General features: G+C 37.4%; 1 protein-coding gene across 1 annotated transcript in view; it reads right to left on the minus strand.

The window, feature by feature from the left end:
• Positions 1-21,906, minus strand: part of RAB23 (RAB23, member RAS oncogene family) — a 34,486-nt gene that overhangs the window by 12,055 nt on the left and 525 nt on the right. Inside the window, exons 2-3 of the mRNA XM_021717593.1 lie at positions 11,686-11,905; positions 8,493-8,578 (exon numbers count right to left, since the gene is read on the minus strand). Coding sequence (XP_021573268.1) covers positions 8,493-8,578; positions 11,686-11,840 — 241 coding nt within the window. The 5' untranslated portion in view covers positions 11,841-11,905. The remainder of the gene's footprint in view (positions 1-8,492; positions 8,579-11,685; positions 11,906-21,906) is intronic.

A 21,906-nucleotide genomic window follows, 5' to 3' on the forward strand; every position in this document is an offset into this window, starting at 1 on the left:
AACCCTGAGGAGTGGGATATACACCTGAGCCTCCCTGTGGTACCTCAGGAGTACCGACACCTGTGGCCTACAGTGATCCTTAGAACCTTCACTGGTTTTTCTCCCTTCCTTGCCTCACTCTCCCTAGTCCTTCACTTCTACTTCTTGGGATCACATCACAGATTAACCACCCCCACCCAGCTGGGGTAGTGGGCAGGCAAAAAGCCTCAAACCAAGACGGTAAGAGTCTTAAGTCAAAGGCAATCACCATAAGAATAAAAGAAAGTGTGACTATTAAATCACAAGAGAAAACTGGATTTGTGCAGTGTGAAGGAGGAATGGAGAGAGCAAAATAACAACAAAAACGAACTGCAGCAAATAGAAAATAAGAAATAAGATGGCAAAAATTAGTCTTAGGAAGAGACATAATTTCCAGAAAGAATGGTACACACATCTCCAAAGCAAATGGTTCACCTGATACCAAGCTACACCACCTTGTCTGATTTAACCTAGACATATTACTAAAATTAAAAATTAAAATAAAAAAAAAAATCAGCAGATGGCCTGAATTACCTTTATGGTTATAATAGTTATGACAACTGTTAGACAACTTCTTTTTCAATTTTCCCCAACTGAATATTATCATCCATCCATCCATATAAAATACTCTGTTAAAATGTGATCCACCATGGTTGTTTTATGTTTAGAAAAACCCTAATGATCAAAAAGTCCTTTCTAATATTTACTAAAAAAATGTTAAAAGATGACTTCCCATCCCCCACTTTGTTCTACAGAATTGATTAAGGTACCAATAAAACAGATAACAGTGCCAGATTTGAAAGGGAGATAGATCATTCTTTGAAGAATTTATAAAGGAAATGACTATAAACCTGTTACACAACTTTGGAACTCCCTCAAGCTCTTCAATAATTTCTTTTTTAAATATGAGAAGTGGGTTGAAAAGGAGGAAGATCTGTAAAAAAAATTCTTTAGAGAAAGTACTGTACTCCAAAATCTCTCTCTCTTCCAAAAAGGTGAGTTGGGATGGACAAAGGAATCATCACAACCTCCTTCACCTCAGACCTAGAAGCCTAGAAGTGTGGACTTAAGCAAGACCAGTAAAGGAACTTATTATGTTCCCAGTAACTGGGGGACACTCTGGACCAATGGTGCCTTAACTCATGTCTGAGAAAGATGCAAGTGGCTGGGAGTGAGAGTGAAAAATCACAACCAACAGACAAAAAGAAGAGATGGCATCTGGGAAGGAACTGTGCTTTCCCCAATGGCAAGGCAAAGAATGCACATGAATTTCCCATGGGGCAGAGATGAACCACGTCTAAGAGATAGCCAGTGATGGTGTTCAGGACATGCTACCCCAAAACATCATACGCATTGGCATACTGAATGAAAAGACATAAGATGGAGTCAGTATACCCAACGAGCAGCCATTTTAATATAGCTCAGCGTTGGCATATTTTTCTAGCAGTTCACTAATTTACCCTCTAATCACTAGCCAAGGACAGAACTAGTTTCTCAGAAGTAGCTATTGATAATTGTTTTATAACTCCCTCACCAGCTTGTTTTGTAAACAAGTTAACCTAAACAGCTCTTCCTGACCTTCCTGACACAGATCCTATCAACATGGCAACAATCACGTGACTAAGCCATCCTTCTACCTGCTGTCCAAAAACTGATGTCAGTACCTGTGCTTACCTGTCCCGTCTCTGATGATGTGGAAAAGACCATCACCCAATTACCTTTAGGACATGCCCCACACCAAAGGGAAGGCTTAAAAGCATTCAACTTCAAGCAGCCATTTGCCATTGCTTTCTTAAACTCTGGTGTGTCCATGTGGCTCTCTAAGCTATGGCCGCCATGTTTTCTTAGCTTTGGCCCCCTCCCCTACCTTGGGGAGGTGAATCTACTCTCTCCCACCCTCTCGATCTCTAATTGAACTTCTAAATGAACTATATTTTCCAGTCGAACCTCTGTGCGATTCTTTACATCTTTCGCAGCACCAGATTGTATATAACCCCTCCCACACCCCCCTCCCCCATCTAACCTAACATTTTGGAGGCCCTGCTGGGATCCTGGTATCTAACACTGAGTATTCTAAGATGAAGGAATTTGAGAAACAGCAGGTGCAGAAAGGGTTCTCTGTAGAAAGGGCTCTCTGACCATCCCTGCACAGCTCATAAGCTGTGAGAGGTGAGAGGGCCTCCCTATACCCAGAGGAAAGGAACATTCTTATCTCAGAAGACAGAGGAACAATAGGAATCTGAATGAACAGGTCTTGCTGTTTCCCAGTTTACTGCTCTTAGCTCATACCCTTTGTCCTATCACATTCTTCCACAACTTTGCATTCCTCATCAAACATCATATAAAAACACTCAGGTTTAATGGTTTTTTGGGTCTTCATTTCCTTATGAAGGCTCCTGTGTCACATAAAACTTGCATTAAATACATTTGTATGCTTTTCTCTTGTGAATCTGTCTTTTGTTACAGAGACCCAATCAAGAACCAAAAAGAGTAGATGGAAAAAGATATTTTTCCTCCTCTACAAACCAAAGTCACAGTAAAAAACTATCATGAAAATCTATTTTAAGTTGTATGTCTCTTTCTGTACTAATTAAAAGCACTGGTTTCTACTGCCTGCAGACATTCTTACAAATTTTAGAAGAGCCATTAGGGGTTCCAAAAGACCTTTTTTTTTTTGAGTTGGAGTCTCACTTTGTCGCCCAGGCTGGAGTGCAGTGGCATACTCACAGCCACCCTAACGTCGACCCACTGGGCTCTGGCGATCCTCCCGCCTCAGCCTTCCAAGTAGCCGGCACTACCACACCCAGCTAAGTTTTGATTTATTGTAGAGACAAGGTCTTGCCAAGTTGCCCGGGCTGGTCTCAAACCCGTGAGCTCAGGCAATCCACTCACCTGGGCCTCCCAAAGTGCTGGGATTACAGGCTGAGCCACCAAGCCCGGCCCCAAAAGGCTTCTTAATCTGGGCTCTGTTGCAACCTATTTACAGGAAGGTCATGTTTCAAAATGTCTCACTATACAATGGCCAGCATTCCAAGTCCATAATGACGCCTTTGAGCAATGGCTATGGTATAATAAGTCTTTTAAAATGAATTATAATACATTTTTTATTTTTAAATTTTTAATTTGTTGGTATTTATGCATCATGAAAGATGCATTTCTAGAATGTAAGTCATAATTTTATAAGGCATAGTGTTTCTATCATTAAATTTGGATCTGAAGTTATTCTTTTTAACCCATCCCTTATTTTCCTAGTCTGTATTTCTATTTAATTACATCATTATCTGAATTTATACTAGTAGCAGATGTTATCTTACTGCTTAGGTGGCATGTCTTCCTAAAAGCACCTTTCCCCCATTGTATAGTAGCCATGTGGTTTATGGAGAATAAACCTATCCTCTGCTGGAGAAGCGGGTGGTTGGTGATGGTAGTGGGGGATCACTATGCGATCCAAGTCAATGAATCACATTCCTCTATTACAATAAGTCAAGGGTGGTCTAATCAGAGAAAAACCTCAGGACTTTTGAGCCACTGTTGTGGGAAGTAGCCCCCTCTCCCCAGAGGATAACATAGCATGTGGCTTTCATGGCTTCTGGGAGCAATCTGGCAAACAAAAGGAAAATCAGCATGTGGCAGTCCACACAGGGATGAGACAGGTCAAGAGAGTCGGTAAGGCTACAACCTGAACAAGCCACAGCTAAGAGGTATGCTACTTCTGGACTTTTCTATTAAATCAGTACACCTTCTTTGTAGTTTAAGCCTGTTGGAAATTGCTTTTCTGTTGTCAGCAACCTAAAGCATTCTGGTGGAACTCCAAAGGAAAACATAAAAGAATGTTCAAGCTACCATTTTTCAAATTTATGTATAATTGCTATTATTTCTTAGTTCATATTGTTCATAATATTAGTTCATACTGTGTTGTGGTGTTTACTTTTACTATTTAGAAAAATAAACTGAAACTGAAGAGCTGTCTCAGTATCCTACCCTCTTGGCCATTTTAAACTTTGACTAAAAAAAGTTAGTTACATTATTAGGACAAACCTTTAATAGACATCTATTTATACACTTGAGGCTACTTTAAGTTAAAATATTAAATACAGGAAAGCAAAGCTATTTAAAACCTTTTAGTCCAAATGAAACACAGTGGGAAGTAATTTAAACACACTCAAAGTAAATTAAAAATGTAAATACTAATAATTATGGGCTTTTTTTTTTTTTTTTAGTTTCTGGCAAAGAATGGTTTTTGCAGACTTATTAAAGATAAATGGTAGATTTGTGAAGACATTAAAAGCACTAACTTATAACAAGTACACAACAAATAAGATGACCCAAATAACAAAAATTAAAAAGTAATAATCTTGGACGCAGTCTTATGGTAAAAAGTAGAGAAAGGACCAACAATACCTCGACTACAGTGGGAAATTAAACTTTTTATTTTGGGATAACTATAGTTTTGCCTTTTTAAGTTATAGATACTTATGAGAATCTATTATGGCAAATAGATTCTCCAAAAATAACCCTCCTGGTTAAAAAGTAAAACTGCCATTCAAATTGTCAAAATCTTAAAAAGAAACAGTCCCAACCTGTCTTTTTCTCACAAAATAAGAACATACATTTCATGCAGAGAATTTAAAGAACAAAGCTAAGTAGATTAAAAAGAAAATAATGAAAATCTCAAGTAATCCTACTACTTTTTGTGATTCCACCTAGGTTTTACTTTTAATTTTCCTGAGTTTATGGGGGAAGGTGGTGATAATAACTCCATTAGAAAAGGCAAATAACCCTTACTTGAGAATAAAACTGCACATTTAGAACCTGTTAATCAACAGTGCTGAGGTTGAAGAAGTTCACAATTTAACAAAAAATACCATCTACTCCAAGAAGATCCTGGGGTAAGAAGAACATAATTCCCAACCTTATACCATGACACAGGTGCTCCAGATCCCATGACCTGAAGCCACAGAAAATCACCAAAGCTACTGGGGGTGGGACACCTTGAAGTCCACAGTACATAGTGTGAGTGGTAAGCTGCGTGGCACTGGAAGAATACCTGAGAGGTGTACCACTCTTACTTCTCAAGAAATCAAAATGTTTTCTGAGAGCAGTAGTGAAATTCAAGCTTCCTTGGTACCAATTTAGAGAGGCAACTTTTCTGGTCATTTATATGTTAGTGCAATTATGTTTTTTATTAGGCCTTCATTGCCATTATTATAATAAATCCTACATTTTCAAAGTGGAAAAAATAAGATTTGAGTTATCCGAACTTATCATATTTCACAAGTATATATGTTTCATATAATAGATATAAATTTACAATACAGTAAAATAGCAAGCCACTTCAACAAAAATCAGTGGGAAATCCTATTTAAAAGTTGGAAAGTTTCATTCTGTCAGTAAAAGGCTGACTTAGTTTGATGGAAGTGCAATGTTCCCAGTTAGTCAACAAAGGACATGAGGAAATTTGCACTGAGAACCATTCCTAAAAGTGGTAATGCCATACTCACTCATAAGCTGGCTAAACTTGAGCCAATCTGAATGCTACCAGTTGGTGAAATCCAAATCTAAAATCCACCTCTGAAATGATTCTCAAGTATGTTCCTCTCCTTCTTTGCCATGATCACAGAGCAACAACTTTTATCACATGTTTGCCAGCATGATTACAAACTTCTTAATTAGTCTCCCCACTTCTGGTGTCTTCCCAGAGGCTCTTACCCTTTGGTATGCATCAACATCATTTGAGAAATCTGTTGAAAATGCAGATTCCCAACTTCATCTTCTGTTCCATTCACTAGCTCTAGGATAGGACCCAGTGATCTAAACAACCTATATTTTAACAGTCACCTCACATAATTTTTGTGCAGGTGGCTCTTGCTTCCAGAATTTGCTCTGAGTTGCTATCTAAAATACAGCAGTAATACAAAATGATTTTTCTTTTTTTTTTTGAGTTGGAGTCTCACTCTGTCACCCAGACTGGAGTGCAGTGGCCACTCCCGGCCACCGCAGCCTCGACCTGCTGGGCTCCGGCGATCCTTCCGCCTCAGCCTTCCGAGTAGCTGGAATTACAGGCACGCACTACCACGCCTGGCTGATTTTTTGATTTATTGTAGAGACGAGGTCTCGCTGCCCAGGCGGGTCTTGAACCCGCGGGCTCAAGCAATCCTCTCACCTCAGCCTCCCAAAGGATTACAGGCTGAGCCACTGAGCCCGGCTATGATTTTCTTAAAAAAAAAGTTAGAAAGTTTATGTGTTTATATCAAACTGTACCCAAAAATTCATTAACACTGTCACCTGGAATTTTCATACATTCCAAATGAATTCCATATACTTTCATATATTCATATATCATTTCTTCAAGAGAAGAGAAGTATACTGATACACTGCTATTCAATATACCTACTCTATTTTAAGTACTGCTTTTCAGGACACACTAACATACATTCCCTCTCAAGTTATATAAAGTATCATATTAAAGAAGTTAAGACTTCCATGAGTAAGTCAGAAGAATTTCCATTGTATATACTATTATTTCAGTTTCATTAAAGCTGTATCTTTTAAGGTAGAATGCTTAAAGAGATTTTAACAAATAATTTATTACTGCTTCCATATCATTTGGTCTTTAGGACTGTTTAGTATTCAACTGTTATCATTTTACTAAGAGAATATATTTTAAGTTTTATGATATCAAATAGAAGATTTAGAGAGAAAGAAAAAAAGATATTTAGCCTGGATGTCCCCTCTGAGGGGACATTGTAAGTCTAGCAAACCATATGGATGACCCCTCTCTCAGGGGATATAAAGAGATTGCAGGTGATTATACAAGACAAACTTATGCCAGCACAAATTTTTAAAAAATGTGTGTTTCCTTGAAGTTTTCCATTCAAATTGCATGAAAAAGCAAATAAAGACATGAAATATATATGGAGATATATGTTAAAAAATTTTTTTAAGATCATGTGTTTTCTAGCATTTATTTTCTTCATGCATAGTTCTACTTTTGAAGTACACAATCATGCCTTATTCATGACATCACTTTTTGGCAGCACATAAATTTGTGAGCAGCTGTTTTCAATTATGAAGCACATGAAGAACAAAATTTGGACAAATATTATTGACGAGCACCTTGAGAACTCACTAGGAAGTGCGACCACTTCCATCAAACCAGACATTGATAGATCAGTTTTAAAATAACAAGGTTGAACTTCCCACTAGTTTTGTATTGTTCTCATTTTTCCAAACATTATAATAAAAATATTTTTAAAAAGTCTTATGTTATACATACACACACACACACACACACACACACAAATTATATTATATAATTTATGTATGGCCCAAGACAATTCCTCTTTACTCTTTGTGGCCCAGAGAAGCCAAAAGGTTACTTGATACAGCCCAGGGAAGCCAAAAGGTTGGACACCGCTTAAATAGATGGACCACAGCAGCTGGGATGTTCTGGAAGGTAGAAGGCTCATGACCTGAACTTTCAAGGTGCCAAGATATTTTGGAAGGAGAGAAGAAGAGGAATGATTTGAAAGCAGCAATGAGAAACAAAGAACTCTGCCCGACATCCTTCAGGTCTTGAGGAATGTGAGCATGCAGGGATTTAGGGAAAAGCTTCCACTAGTGAAGGCGGCAGGAGAAGTTGTGCCTTTAGCAAGCAATGAAGTTTTAGTTACAACAGGAAGGGAAAAAGTTCTGAAAAAAGGAATGTCAAGAAGGGATAATCAGTATGTCAACTATGCCTTTCTATGTCCCAGAGCATCTGGGAAATGCAGAGTATTAAATATTTGTCAATATGAATTATCAATTAATACTTACTTGGCATCAATAGGCTATAATGTTACATGGTACTAGATCAAGCTTTCAGTTACTTCGTTTCCTCATTTCAATTGTCACTGCAGTGAGTTAGAGGAACACTGAAAATAGTGTTTTAAATTCCAAAAGAAAAGGACAAAATTTTACAGGAAAATGTTAAAGAAAACTTTAAGTTCCATTTGGAAGTTTAATACAGTCTTTTCTTAAGAAATTTACGTCCACATTTTAAAGCCTTCCATTCTGCAATCATGACTCCTTGCTCTCACTCATATCTCACACTTCCCTGAACTTGTACAGCACCAAAAAAGGCTCTGTGTGTCATGACAACATGCCATCTTGTTGTAGGGGCTTCACTTTTTCGTGTTAGTTTCCAATCTGACTATATAGTCATTTTCTTGTGGGTCAGAGTAGGCATTTACCAGTTTCTGACAGACTCAAACCATCTACATTACCAAATGTAATACAAAATCTTCAGAAGAATAATAAACTGGGGTTTAAAAAATACTTTGAAATTATTTTAACTATTTTTAAAGAAAAACCTTTATATGAAAAACAAAGAAAGCACAGTCCTTTACTTAGCCAAAGAAAAACCTTTATATGAAAAACAAAGAAAGCACAGTCCTTTACTTGCCCAAACAAAATAAATAAATCCCACATTTTACCTCGATAGTAGGCTTTTGTAATTGCATCAAATTCTTCTTGACCTGCGGTGTCCCATAACATTAGTCTGACATCTTCATCATTAACTCTAAAACAAGAGATAACTTTATTTCACACTTAAAGGAAAATGTTTTTGATGATATAGTTTTGTGTATATTTTTATTTTCAAAACTACAGATGCTCTTGACTTATGATGGAGTTATGTCTCAATAAACCCATCAGGGGTTATGTCCCTATAAACTCATTGAATGTCAAAAATACACATAATATCCCAATAAACTCATTGTAAAGTCAAAAAATCATAAGTTGAACTATCATAAATCCAAATGTTTCTAAACTTATGATAGGGCTATGTCCTGATATATCCACTGTGAAGTTGAAAAATTGTTAAATCAAACTATCGTAAGTCAGGGACCACTTGTATATTGTTGGTTTCACTCTGAAAAATTCTGTGTATTTGCAGATGTCGACACCATTACCAACAGTGAAACTAAAGGATGAAAAACATTCCCCCAAAGCTGTGGCTTTACATATGATTTGGATTTACCTGCCAAGTGCTTTTCTTTGATAGCAGTCACAGAGAGTGAAGGCTCTAAAACTAGCAGTACCAAAGAGGGAATTCCTTTAGGTCAGTGCTTGCTCTCCTCTCCTTTCATCATTCGAATGGGTTCTGATGCCTTAATCGTAAAATGAGAGTAAGAAGGCAAAAAAGCAGTTTACCTGCTTGGTTGCCCTTTCACTTAAAATTTATTTTGTCAGTCAATTCTCATTATTCACAGTAGTTATGTTCTATAATGTCACTGTGAATGCTGAATTAGCAAATACTGAACCACTGTTCCTAGGGGAAATACAAGGTTAGGTTCCTTAGAACCTCAGTTATATTTTCAACAAATGATCAATACATATGTTTCTATTTAAAGACACCTTACTGATATATATTGTTAATTCATTATCACTGAACTTATGACCAACAGCACTAGAGACCATCAGCACTATAACTTGTGTCTCAGCAAAGCTCTCTAACATATCTACTTTCCCCATAAGGCACATTGCAGCCTTCCTGCACTTAAGAACACTAAACAGCACTTCAGCACTACAAGAAGGGGCCTTTCTAAACAGCAAAATCACCAGCAAGAAGCACACAGTTTTTAAAATGTGGCACTAAACAGAACACAAAAAAGACACGTGTTTACTATGTGAGACCTGAAACAAGAGTAGCCTTATTTGACAACCTCTGCTGGGAAAGTGTATGTTGGGTAACTTACATTTTTTGCTACTCTGTGCAGGTTCACAAATGACCACAAAGGCATGATGAGTACAGGTTCTGGGGTTACAAATAAATTCTAGCAAGTAGGTGAATTTGCAAATATGGAATCTATGAATAATGAGCAACAACCACCTACTTAAAATATTTATTGGTTTCAGGCAGTAAGTGCAAAAAGCAAACATCAAGGTTTAAAATAATTGCTCTTGGCCTGGCTCAGTGGCTTAGCCTGTAATCTCAGCACTTTGGGAGGCCGAGGTGAGTAGACTGCCTGAGCCTGCGAGTTCGAGATCAGCCCAAGCAACTTGGCAAGACCTTGTCTCTACAATAAAATCAAAAATTAGCTGGGCATGGTAAGCTGTGCCTGTAGTTCTGGCTACTTGGAAGGCTGAGGCGGAAGGATCACTGGAGTCCAGCAGGTCGATGCTGGGGTGGCCGTGAGCGTGCCACTGCACTCCAGCCTGAGTGACAGAGTGAGACTCCAACTCAAAATAAATAAATGAAAAAAAATAAAAAGAAAAAAAATGATTGTTCTTAAGTTATTTTGTAAGAAAGGAAGCAAATATGGAATAAAAGAGAAGGTAATAGAATACAGCTTAGAAATAAAACAGTCTTTAAAATGATGAACATAATTATCTTTGATGTTAAAGTTGGGCCAGTAAGTCAGATTTGTTTAATGTTTCTTATTCTGGTAACACAGTTTTACCTCCTACAATTTGAAATATCCTTAAAAGTTACCAGGAAAGCCAGGCTCACTGGCTCATGCCTGTAATCCCAATACTTTGGGAGGCAGAGGCGAGAGGATTACCTGAGCCCAGGGATTCGAGAACAGTCTGGGTAACGTGGTGAGACCTCTTCTCTACAACAAATCAAAAAGATTAGCCAAGTGTGGTGGCACGCACCTGTAGTTTCAGCTACTTGGAAGGCTGAGGTGGAAGGATCACCTGAGCCCAGCAGGTTGAGGGTGTGGTGGCCTTGAGCATGCCACTGCACTCCAACCTGGGTGAGAGTGAAATTCCTACTCAAAAAAAAAGTTCTCAAGACTAATGACAAAAAGTATTACTCTGATGTGTTTTAGAAGCCAAATTTATTTCCTTTTTATACATTCTCCCAAATCTGTTTTTTTCTCATTTCTTTAGCATAAAAACAATTCTCCAACTTCTATACAGTCATGCCCAATTTAAAAAAGAGAAGAGACATTCTAAACAAAAGGCACCCATAATATAAAAAGATAAAAACTTCTGAGAGATGGGTAACTTTCATTCCAAATAAAATAACAATAAGAACTCTCACTAGGGTCAACCATCAGTATGTGTTTAAGAAGTGCCCTGGGTGTCACCAATAAATATAAAACAAACATGAGATAGGAAAAAAAGTGGAAAGGGGAGTAGAAGAAAAAATTTTTAAAAAATGAGAGAAGAGGCTGGGCTCGGTGGCTCAGCCTGTAATCCTGCGCTTTGGGAGGCCGAGGTAAGTGGATTGCCTGAGCCCGCTGGTTTGAGACCCACCTGGGCAAATTGGCGAGACCTCATCTCTACAATAAATCAAAAAATGAACCAGGTGTGGTAGCGTGTGCCTGTAGTTCCAGCTACTTGGAAGGCTGAGACGGAAGGATCGCTGGAACCCAGCCGGTCGAGGCTGCGGTGGCCAGGAGCAGCCACTGCACTCCAGTCTGGGCGACGGAGTGAGACTCCAACTCAAAAAAAAAAACAAAAAAACAAAAACAAATGAGAGAGGAAAGGAAAAGAGACAAAAGAAAAAAACAGAAGAAAGATAAAGATACATGTGGTAATGAGTCATCACTTCACATAACCACAGCCACTGGCTGCCTAATCTTGAACTATACCATAACTAGTTACCATTATTTCAATCAAAGCCTTGGATACAGTTCACAAATCAAAACTAGAGGGATAAAATGGCCAAGTACATACTGAATCTGTCGCTCCAAAAAGTCAACTCCAATGGTTTTCTTGTAGTCTTTTGTAAAAATGCCTTTGCAGTATCGCTGAATCATACTTGATTTTCCAACTGCTCCATTCCCTACAACCACCATCTTGATGGCCACTTCCATATCTTCCTCCAACATTTTTGGAGTTGAAATGATTTCTGTACCGACACTAATTCCAGGTGATCAGATCTTCTCTCTCAAACCTGTGGCTTAAAATGAAATTGTTTTTATAACATAAAACTGTACAGATTAAACTATAATTGTTATATCAAGAAATAATCATATGCATTGAGAGAATTTGTTTCCATGACTGAGGCCCCTTTCCCACCCCTTTAGATAATGTAAATTCTTTGGAAGAGGGAAACATCATCATCCACTTTTGAATCCTTATCATAGCACAAGTCACGACAATCATGAATCAATAAATACCTAGGATCTACATAGTTCTTCCCTTTCACAGAGACAAAGACTATTAAACTTGAGGCCTGATTTAAAGCTGCCAATCACTAATTCTGTTCTCTTTGTGAACATATAGTTTAACTTCTCTAAGCTTCCATTTCCTGGCAATAGTATCTATCTCATAGAGTGTTGATACATACAAAGCACTTACTAGCATATTGAAAGATAAGCATTCAAAAGTTAGTACAGGTTGAGTATCCCTAATCTGAAAATTCGAAGTCTGAAATGCTACAAAATCCCAAACTTTTTGATGATGCCACAAGTGGCATGAGTCACCATACCCAGCCAAATATTTTTTAAAGTTCTCTAGATGATTCCAACGTGTAGCCAAGATTGAGAATCACTAGCCTAGGGTAATGGTTCCTGATGCCATAAGTGGAAAATTCTACACTTGACATGTGACAGGTCACAGTCAAAACTTTGATGAACACAATTATTTAAAATATGGTATAAAATTAACTTCAGGCTATGTGTATGGAAGTATATGTGAAACATAAATGAATTTCCTGTTTAGATTTTGATCCTATCCCCAAGATATCTCATTATACATATGCAAATATTCCAAAATTTTTTTAAAAATTCAAAATCTGAAATACCTCTAGTCCCAAGCATTTTGGATAAGGGATACTCGGTCAGTAGTTTTATATATTGTAAATCCTCCATAGAGCACACCAAATGGGCAACAAATAGAAAAACTGTGTAAACTGCTTTTCAACCTCACCGGGAATAATTAACACTCCTAGAAATGCAAACCAAAGAAAGGTTTTGTATAATAGCATACAACCATGTGTCAGTACTGGGCTCCTAGTTACACTGTTATGATGTTCTGGTTACAATGAATCCTGTACAAATAAATACCACATACCACATATTCTCGCTTTCATGTCAAACTAGTTATAGTTACTCATACAATAAAAGTAATAGAATGTACACTGTTTGCATATCACACTGAAAAGAATAGAAAGTCAGTTTCTTCATATTTCCTCTTAAAATCACTAGTTAGGTTCCTGCCCAGTTAGCTATTATGTTCCAACTACCTTAACTGAAAATCCATCTATACAACCACTACACCAAGGGAGTCTGAAATGTGAAGACCATTCCTTGCTTTGTCACTAATAGTCTCAGCAACTGTCCTCGACACTTCACAAATTTGAACAATGATAAGAGTTGTCTAGGAGTACCTGTTAAAGTACAGGTCCTGGGGCTCCATCTCTGACATAAATTAACTATAAATCTCAGCGGAGTGACTTTAGAATCTGGTTTTTAAAACAAGCACAGAAGCACAAGTCGCTTAGCTCTCCTTCAAGAGCTGCGAGCTGGCAGTCTCCGGCTGCCACACCTGTAGGATCCTGCTCTCCCCATTCCTGTTGAAGCCACACTCTCCCCAAGAATAGGCAGTGCTACTGGAGTTGAGCCAGTGCTGCCTGACATGGGATTCCTCCCTGCTCTGAGGCTCCCCATCACACCAGGTGAGATGTTTTCAGAGCTGTACTGCAGACCAGGGCTCTTTCCACCCAATCCACCTTCCTCCTTTCATAGGTGTAAAGCTGGCAGTGCAGCCTGAAGGCCACCCCCCATCCTTCTTAAGGATTTCCCTCAGTAAATCTCTTGCACTTCTAATTCCATCTTGATGTTGCTTCCCAGAGAACCTGAATGGACACACATCCCAAGTGTTTTCATAATCAGGTAAATGTTAGAACCATTGCCCTAGGCTAGTGATTCTCAATCTTGGCTACACATTGGAATCATCTAGAGAACTTAAAAAAAAAAAACTTGGATGGGTAGGTGGCTCATGCCTGTAATCCCTGCACTTTGGAAGGCCAAAGCGGGAGGGTTGCTTGAGGCCAGGAGTTCAAAACCAACCTGGGCAACATAGTAAGGCCCCATTTCTAAAAACAATTAGCCAGGAGTGGTGGCATGCAACTGTAGTCCCAGGTGGCTGAGGAGGAAGGTTCACTTGAGCACAGGAGTTCAAAGCTCCACTGAGCTATGATCGCATCACTGTACTCTAGCCTAAGTGACACAGTGAGACACTGTCAATCAATCAATCAATACCTATATACATCCATAACATACGTACGAATATACATACAGAGAAATGCCTAGATCCTGTCCTCTGAGCTTAAGATTCAGATGGTCGAGGGTACAACCTGGATATCAAGTACCACCAACCTACTATCCTGCACAAGGATGTGCTCTTTAGGACACTTAGGGTCAAATATAAAATTCTTACTAGAATCTGACCCTTATTCATTCAGCTTTATCTCACATCAGTTATTAGAAGGCAGCTTCCTTTTCTTTACCTAAACAATTCCAAGATTAAAAAAAGCAACAAAGGCCTAATTACATTGTATCCTTTTAAAGATTAAATACTTCAGACACTCTAGAAACATAGAGTAGACATTTAGTTTCCTATTCTTTCCTCTAAGTATCCTAAACCTTTTTTTCTTTTTTTTTTTTAACATTTTATATAAAACAAACGTAAGGTGCTGAAAAGTGGAAAGATAGAAGAGTGGCTTGGGACCACAGGACACAAGAAACAAGATGGTAGTGATTTTCCTTGAGTTTTTACCTCATATATCCCAGAATGAATTGTGGGGAAGATATTAACCAGGAAATATCAATTTAAAAAAAGCCTACTCTCTTGAGCCAAAGATTCAGGAAAAGGGCAGCCTAGTCAACAGTGAGACAGAAAACACTCACATTCTCATGAGGGCTGTCATGATGTGTTCCAACTCTCTGTACAGGATGGTGTCAGAGAGGACCAATTGAGGAGCCAGGACTTCTGTCCTCACTGGGAGTTCCTCATCAAGGTATCTCTGGAGACCATGTGCGGAGCCTGGACCTCCACCCCATGCAGCAATTGAGAGTCATCCCTCCCTTTTATCTCCCCTTTATTGGGGTGTAGAGGGTGGTGTCAGAGTCCTGAAAGCCAAGACTTCCATAATCTCTCAGTGGCAATGAGACCATCTCTTCTCCCCCACTCCACCCCATACCCCCCATAGTATCTGTGGGGACCACAGGAGGAACAGTAACAAGGTGCCCCTCCTCCTTCCAGCCAGGGTAGTGTTTGTGGGGCTTGGGAGAGTCATCCTGCCCCATAGAAAGAGTAGCCCCCTCCCACTCTTGCAGAACCCGGAGTTTTACCCTTACAAGGAAGTAAGGAGGTAGTATCCCACCCTTGCTCTGTATGGCACATTGTCAGAGGAAGCAAAATAAAACAGAATGTTTAAATGAAATCCAGAGAATCATAGCATAACATTCAAAATGTCCTGATTTCAACTGCAAGTTACTCAGTACACCAAGAACCAGGAAAATCTTAACTTGAATGTAAAAGACATTTAACAAACACCAGCAATGAGATGATAGATATTAGATTTATAGATTAAACAATAATTTAAAAAAATAAAAAAATTTTAAATTCATTCACTGGCAGTCAGTGAGCAATTATGGATACAGTTGAAACAAATGTGAAAAATAAAAAATCTCATCAAAGAAACAGAAGATATAAAGCAGAACTAAGTGGAAAGTGGAAGTGAAAATTATAATAACCCAAATTAAAAGCTCAGCGATAGGCTTAACAGTAGAATAGAAGGAAGAAAGGAAAGAATTAGTGAAGTTGAACATAGAAAAACAGAAAGTACCCAATGTGAACAACATAGAACACTGAAGAAAAGACAGAGCTTTAGGAGCCTGTGGAACTAAACAAACAAGAACAACAACAACAACAACAAAACAATCTAATATTTATGTCATTGGAGTTCCAAAAAGAGAGAGAAAAGAAGACAAGGCTGAAAGGGGATTTAAGAAATTATAGCTCAAAATTTCCCAAGTTGGGGGGGGGGGCCAACCCTAGGGTTCAAGAAGCTAAGTAAATCTCAAACAGAATAAACTTGTCAAAATCTAGACAAAGACACATCAAAGTAAACTTCTGAAAATTAAAGACAAAACATTTTGAAAGCAGCCAGAGAAAAAGAATGTATTACTTATAGGGGAAAAATAATTTGAATAACAGTGAAACCATGGAGACCAGAAGGCAGTGGCACATCATCTTTTGAGCACTGAAAGAGAAAGACTGTCAACGCAGAATTATATATCCAACAAAACTGTTCTTCAAGAATGAAAGAGAAATCAAGATAATCTCTGATGAGGGGAAACTAGACATTTATTGACAGCAGACTAGTGCAAAAGAGCAGCTATGTCTAAACAGAAAGGAAGTGATTTTTAAAGAAAAAACAACTTGAAATATCAGAACAAAATAAAGAACACAGTAAGAGCAAAAATATTGTTAAATGCAATCAGCTTCTCTTCTCCTTTTGAGGGTTCTAAATTATGTTTGACAGTTAAAACAATAATCATAAAACTGTCCAATGTGGTGTACAAATGTAGATAAAATATTGAAGACAATTAATTATAAATAGGGGAGGATAAAGAAATGTAAAGGGAGATAAGAGTTCTAGACTTCATTCTAACTAACAAAATAATTGACTCCAATATGATAAATTAATTTGATAAATTACATATACAGTCATGTACCAGAAAACATTTCAGTCAATGATGAACTGCATATACAATGGTGGTCTCATAAGCTTATAATGCCATATTTTTACTGTACTTTTTCTATGTTTAGATATACAATTATTTACCATTGTGTTACAATTGCCAACAGTATTCAGTATAGTAACATGTTATATATGTTTGTGGCCTAAGAGCAACAGCCTATACCAGATAGCCAAAATATGTAGTAGGCTATCCCATCCATGTTTGTGTAAGTACACTTTATGATGTTCACACAATAACAAAATCACCTAATGACACATTTCTCAGAATGTGTATCCCTATCATTAAACAATGTATGACTGTGTACAATGTAATATTCAGAGAGACCACTAAAGAGTTATACAAACCAACAAACTCAAAATCACTACAGATAAATCAAAATAAAATTATAGAAACACAGTAAAATCAGAAACTAGTTGACATTTATAGAACTGTCCATACAACAACAGCAGAATATCCTTCCTTTCCAGTACCTACTGAACATATACCAAGATAGAACAGATTTTGGGTCATTAAACAAACCTCAACACACTGAAGATAACAAAAATCAAACAGCATGTGTTCTCTGACCACAATGGGATTAAACTAGAAATCAATAACAGAAACATAAAACAGGAAAACCTCCAGACATTTGCAACTAAAAGTACACACATCTAAATAATCCATGGGTCAAAGAAGTCTTAAGTAAAAAATAATAACAATACTAATAATTGAATTAAATGAAAATACAACACATGAAACTTTGTGGGACACAGCTAAAGTAGCGCAGAAAGGGAAAATTTGAGGGCTAAATGTTTATCTTATAAAAGGGGGAAAGGTTCAAATCACAGACTCAAAGCTCCCACATCATTAAACTAGAAAAACAGCAAAATAAACCCAAAGCAAACAAAAGGAAAATAATAAAGTCAGGAACAGAAATCAATGAAATTGATAACAGAAAAATGGAGAGAAGTGATAAAACAAAAAGCTGTTTATTTAAAAAGATCAATAAACTTGACACACCTTTCATGAGACTAACACAAAAAAGACAGAAGAGACAATAACAAAAAAACAGAATAGGAGACAGCAATGTAGACTCTGCAGACTCAAAAGGATAATGTAGCAAACAACTTTACACACATTAAATTGACAACCTAGTGAAATAAACCGATTTCTTAAAAGGCATAAACTACCACAGTTCACTCAATATGAACTAGGTAATTTGAATAAACCTGTAACTATTAAGGAAACTGGATTTGTATCTTAAAAACTCAAAAATAAATCTCCAGGCTCAGATAGTTTCACTGAGTAAATGCTTAAAGAATTAACACCAATATACACAATCTCTTCTGGAATACAGACAAGGTGAAGAGATTTTCCAACTCTTTTTATGAAGCCTGCATTGTCTTGATACCAAAACCACTCAAAGACAGTACAAAAAGAAAAACTAGACAAATAAACACTTGTGGACATAGATGTAAAAATCCTCAACAAAATATTAATATTAGCAAACTGAATTCAGCTATATTTAAAAAGAATGCATTGCAACCAAGTATACTTTATTATGGGAATGCAAGGCTGGTTCAATACTTGAAAAGCAATCAATGTAATCCACCTCAATAGACTCAAGAAGAAAAACTGCATCACAATTATCAATTGATGCAGAAAAAATGTTGGACAAAATCTGACATCTACTTGTGAGAAAACTCTCAACAAATCAGAAATAGAATGGGATTTCTTCAACTTGATAAAGGGCATCTATAACATAAAACCTGCAAGTAATATCATACTTAATTTTAAAAGACTGATTGATTTCCCCCTTAGATTAGGAACAAGTTAAAGATGTCCACTCTCACTACTCCTATTTATGATACATGAAGTCTTAGTCAGTACAACAAGTCACAAAAAAATAAATACTATGTTTACAGATTAGGAAAAAAGTAAATAAAACTGTCACTATTCACAAATGACATGATTATCTTTGTAGAAAAACCTAAAGATTCTACCAAAAATGAAACAAACCCTGGAACAAATAAGTGAATTTAGTAAAGTCACTGGATACAAGGACAACAAATAAAATTTAACTGTATTTCTATATATAAAAATGTATACTTTGAAACCAAAATTTTAAAAAATGAGATTTACAACAGCTCCCAAAAGATTAAATACTTAGGTTTAAGAGTAGCAAAACACGTACAGAAATTGTATGTTGAAAACTACAAAACACTAATAAAACAAATTGAAGATCTAAATAAAAAAGACCTATTGTGTTCATGGATTGGAAGACTCAACAAGGTAAAAATAGCAGTTCTCCCCAAATTACTCTGTGGGTTAAATACAATTCCAATCAAAGTGCCAGCAAAATTTTTACATAAACAAGCTGATTCTAAACATTATATAGAAAGGCAAAAGAACTAGAATAGGCAAAATAATTTTTAAAAAGAATAATACTTGAGTAAATCATACTACCTGATTTTAAGACACTATAATGCTAAATTAAGAAAATGTGACACAGTAAGTCCCCTACATATGGACCTTCAATTTGCAAACTTTCCAAGATGCAAATGCATGCATTCATGTCCAATCACATAAACTAATTCATATATTTGGTGCATGTATCCTCTACAAGTGGTTATGCTTTTGTGTACTTTATAGTACTGTGTAGTACTGTATGTAGTATAGTATCTTTAAGCCCAAGATATCCAGAAGCAAGCATAAAAGCAGCAGTAATGTAGCTAGTACTGTAGAGCCAATTGTGTTAGTTGGGTATCTAGGTTAACTATGTTGAACTTCTGAACAAATAGGACTTATGAACATGCTCTCTGAACAGAACCTGTTCTTATGTAGAGGACTTACTGTAAAGGAAAAGATACATGAATCAATGGAACAAAACAGAAGGCTCAAAATAGACCCACACAAATAAGGCCAATTGGTTTTTGACAAAAGTGCAAAAGCAATTCAGTGGAGATAAGGCAGTCTTTGCAGAAACAGTGATGGAACAATTGGATATCTATATGCAAAAAAGTAAACCCTCATCTAAACATCACACCTTCTACAATTAACTCAAAATGGATCACAGGTCTAGATGTAAAACTCTGACTTTTAGAAGGAGATAACATTGATCTGGGGTTAAGCAAAGAGTTCTATAAAAGGAAAAATTGATAAACTGGACTTCATCAAAATTAAAAACATTTTCTTTCTGAACAATATTGTTAAGATTGAAAAGACAAGCTACAGACTGGAAGTAAATATTTGCAAAACATTTAATAGCTAAAATAATTTTTAAAAAGAATGAAGTTGTAAGAAATCATACCTACCTGATTTTAAGGAAATCATAGTATCTGATTTTATATCTGACATATAATTTAAACTAGAACATATAAAGAATCTTCAAAACTCAACATAAGAAAACAAATCATCCAACCTGGCAAAGGACTTGGCCAGATACCTTACCAAAGAGTACATGTGACAAATGAACACATGAAAAGATATTCAACATCTTTGGCCGTTAGTTAAAGACACATTAAAACCACTAAGAGATAGCACTACACACCACTATTAGAATGGCTACATTTTTAAAAATACAGACAATACCAGATACTAGGGAGGATGTGCAGCAACTAGAACTGTCACATGTTGCTGGTGAGGATGCTAAATGATTCAGCCACTCTAGAAAAGTTTGAGTTTTTGTTTATGTTTTTTTTTTTTTTTTTTATTGACAGGGTCTTGCTCTGTCACCCAAGCTGGAGGGCAACAGAGTGATCATAGCTCACTGCAGTCTCGAACTCCTGGGCTTAAGCAGTCCTCCCGCCTCAGCCTCCCAAACTACACAGGGCCAGTTTGACAGTTTTTAAAAAGTTAAACATACACTTACCATATGACCCTGCAATCCACTCCTAGCAATACCCTAGAGAAATGAAAACTTATGATCACACAAAAAACTGTATATAATATTTATAGCAGCTCTATTCATAAACAACTCCCCAAAACTGAAAACAACCTGAATGTCCTTCAACCAGAAGATACAGAAAAAAACTGTGGCACATCCACAAAATGAAATACTACTCAGTAATAAAAAGAGAAATTATCCATACACTAAACCACCTGGAGGAATTTTAAAGGCATTATGTTGCGTGAAGAAAGCCAATATTCAAAAGGCTACTGTTATGATTCCATTTATATAAAATTCTGGAAAAGATCAGTAATTGCCAGCGGTCAGAGGTAAAGGGTGTGATATAAAGGGGTGCCATGAGTTTTTTGGTGAGAGGGGTGTAACCACCTTATTGTAATGGTGGTTACATGAATCTAAAATTCACACAACTATACACCAAAAAGAGGTCAGTTTTACAATACCATTTTAAAAAGAATAAAATGTAAATTAAAAAGCAAAAGCAAACAACACAGACAGTTGGATTCTTGCAATTCTCAGACACTACCTATAGACTGAAAGTACTCTGTCAAAACAACTACGTTCTTAGAAAATAAGCATAATTCTGAGGGCAATTAAAAAAAAAACCCTGACAGTAATACTTTATATAAACATCCTTTCTCCTCAAACTTAATGTTTAACATTTTGCTAACTAATGTAGTCATAAGTTAGAAAAGGGAAGGATGGGTTAGTAAATTAACTGACTGATCAAAAGGTTTTTTCGTAACAGCCTTTTACCTAAGTACAGGTATGATTATATTTGTAAAAAACCCTGGAAAACTTCTTAGGGTCGATGACATTACCTAAAAGATGTTAGGAGTTATATAAAGCCTAGATCCCTTTTCAGATCCGCCTGCCAGTTCACTAGCTCCGGGTAGTGAAGCTCTTACTCTGCCACTCGCTCTCAGCCTCTTATTCCTGGGATCTCCGAGTGAACTTGAATTCACTGTCAAGGAAGTCCTGCAGTCTGGCTCATTCATATTCCAGCAGCCTTCGAGCAAAAAACTAGGGAAGGGTGGGGCCGCGGGGAAAGAGGGGCCCCACTGCAGGGAGAAGAGGGGTGTCCAGAAGCCACGGTCGAGCCGGGAACCCTCCGCCCTGCCCCCGTCAAACCTCCCTCGAGCACCAAACGCCCTTCGGGTGTTTCGCCGGCCTGGGTCGACCCCTCCTCTCTGGGGCTGGGGGAGGGCAGGGGGCTGGGCGCTCGGCCAGGCCGGGGCGCAGCGCCGCGTCCCCGGTGCACCCCTCGCTCCCCCCGCCGCCGGGGCAATTCCAGGG

Source organism: Carlito syrichta, unplaced genomic scaffold (assembly GCF_000164805.1).
Source record: "Carlito syrichta isolate Samal-C Ts95f unplaced genomic scaffold, Tarsius_syrichta-2.0.1 Scaffold309876, whole genome shotgun sequence".
Taxonomy (NCBI): Eukaryota; Metazoa; Chordata; class Mammalia; order Primates; family Tarsiidae; genus Carlito; species Carlito syrichta.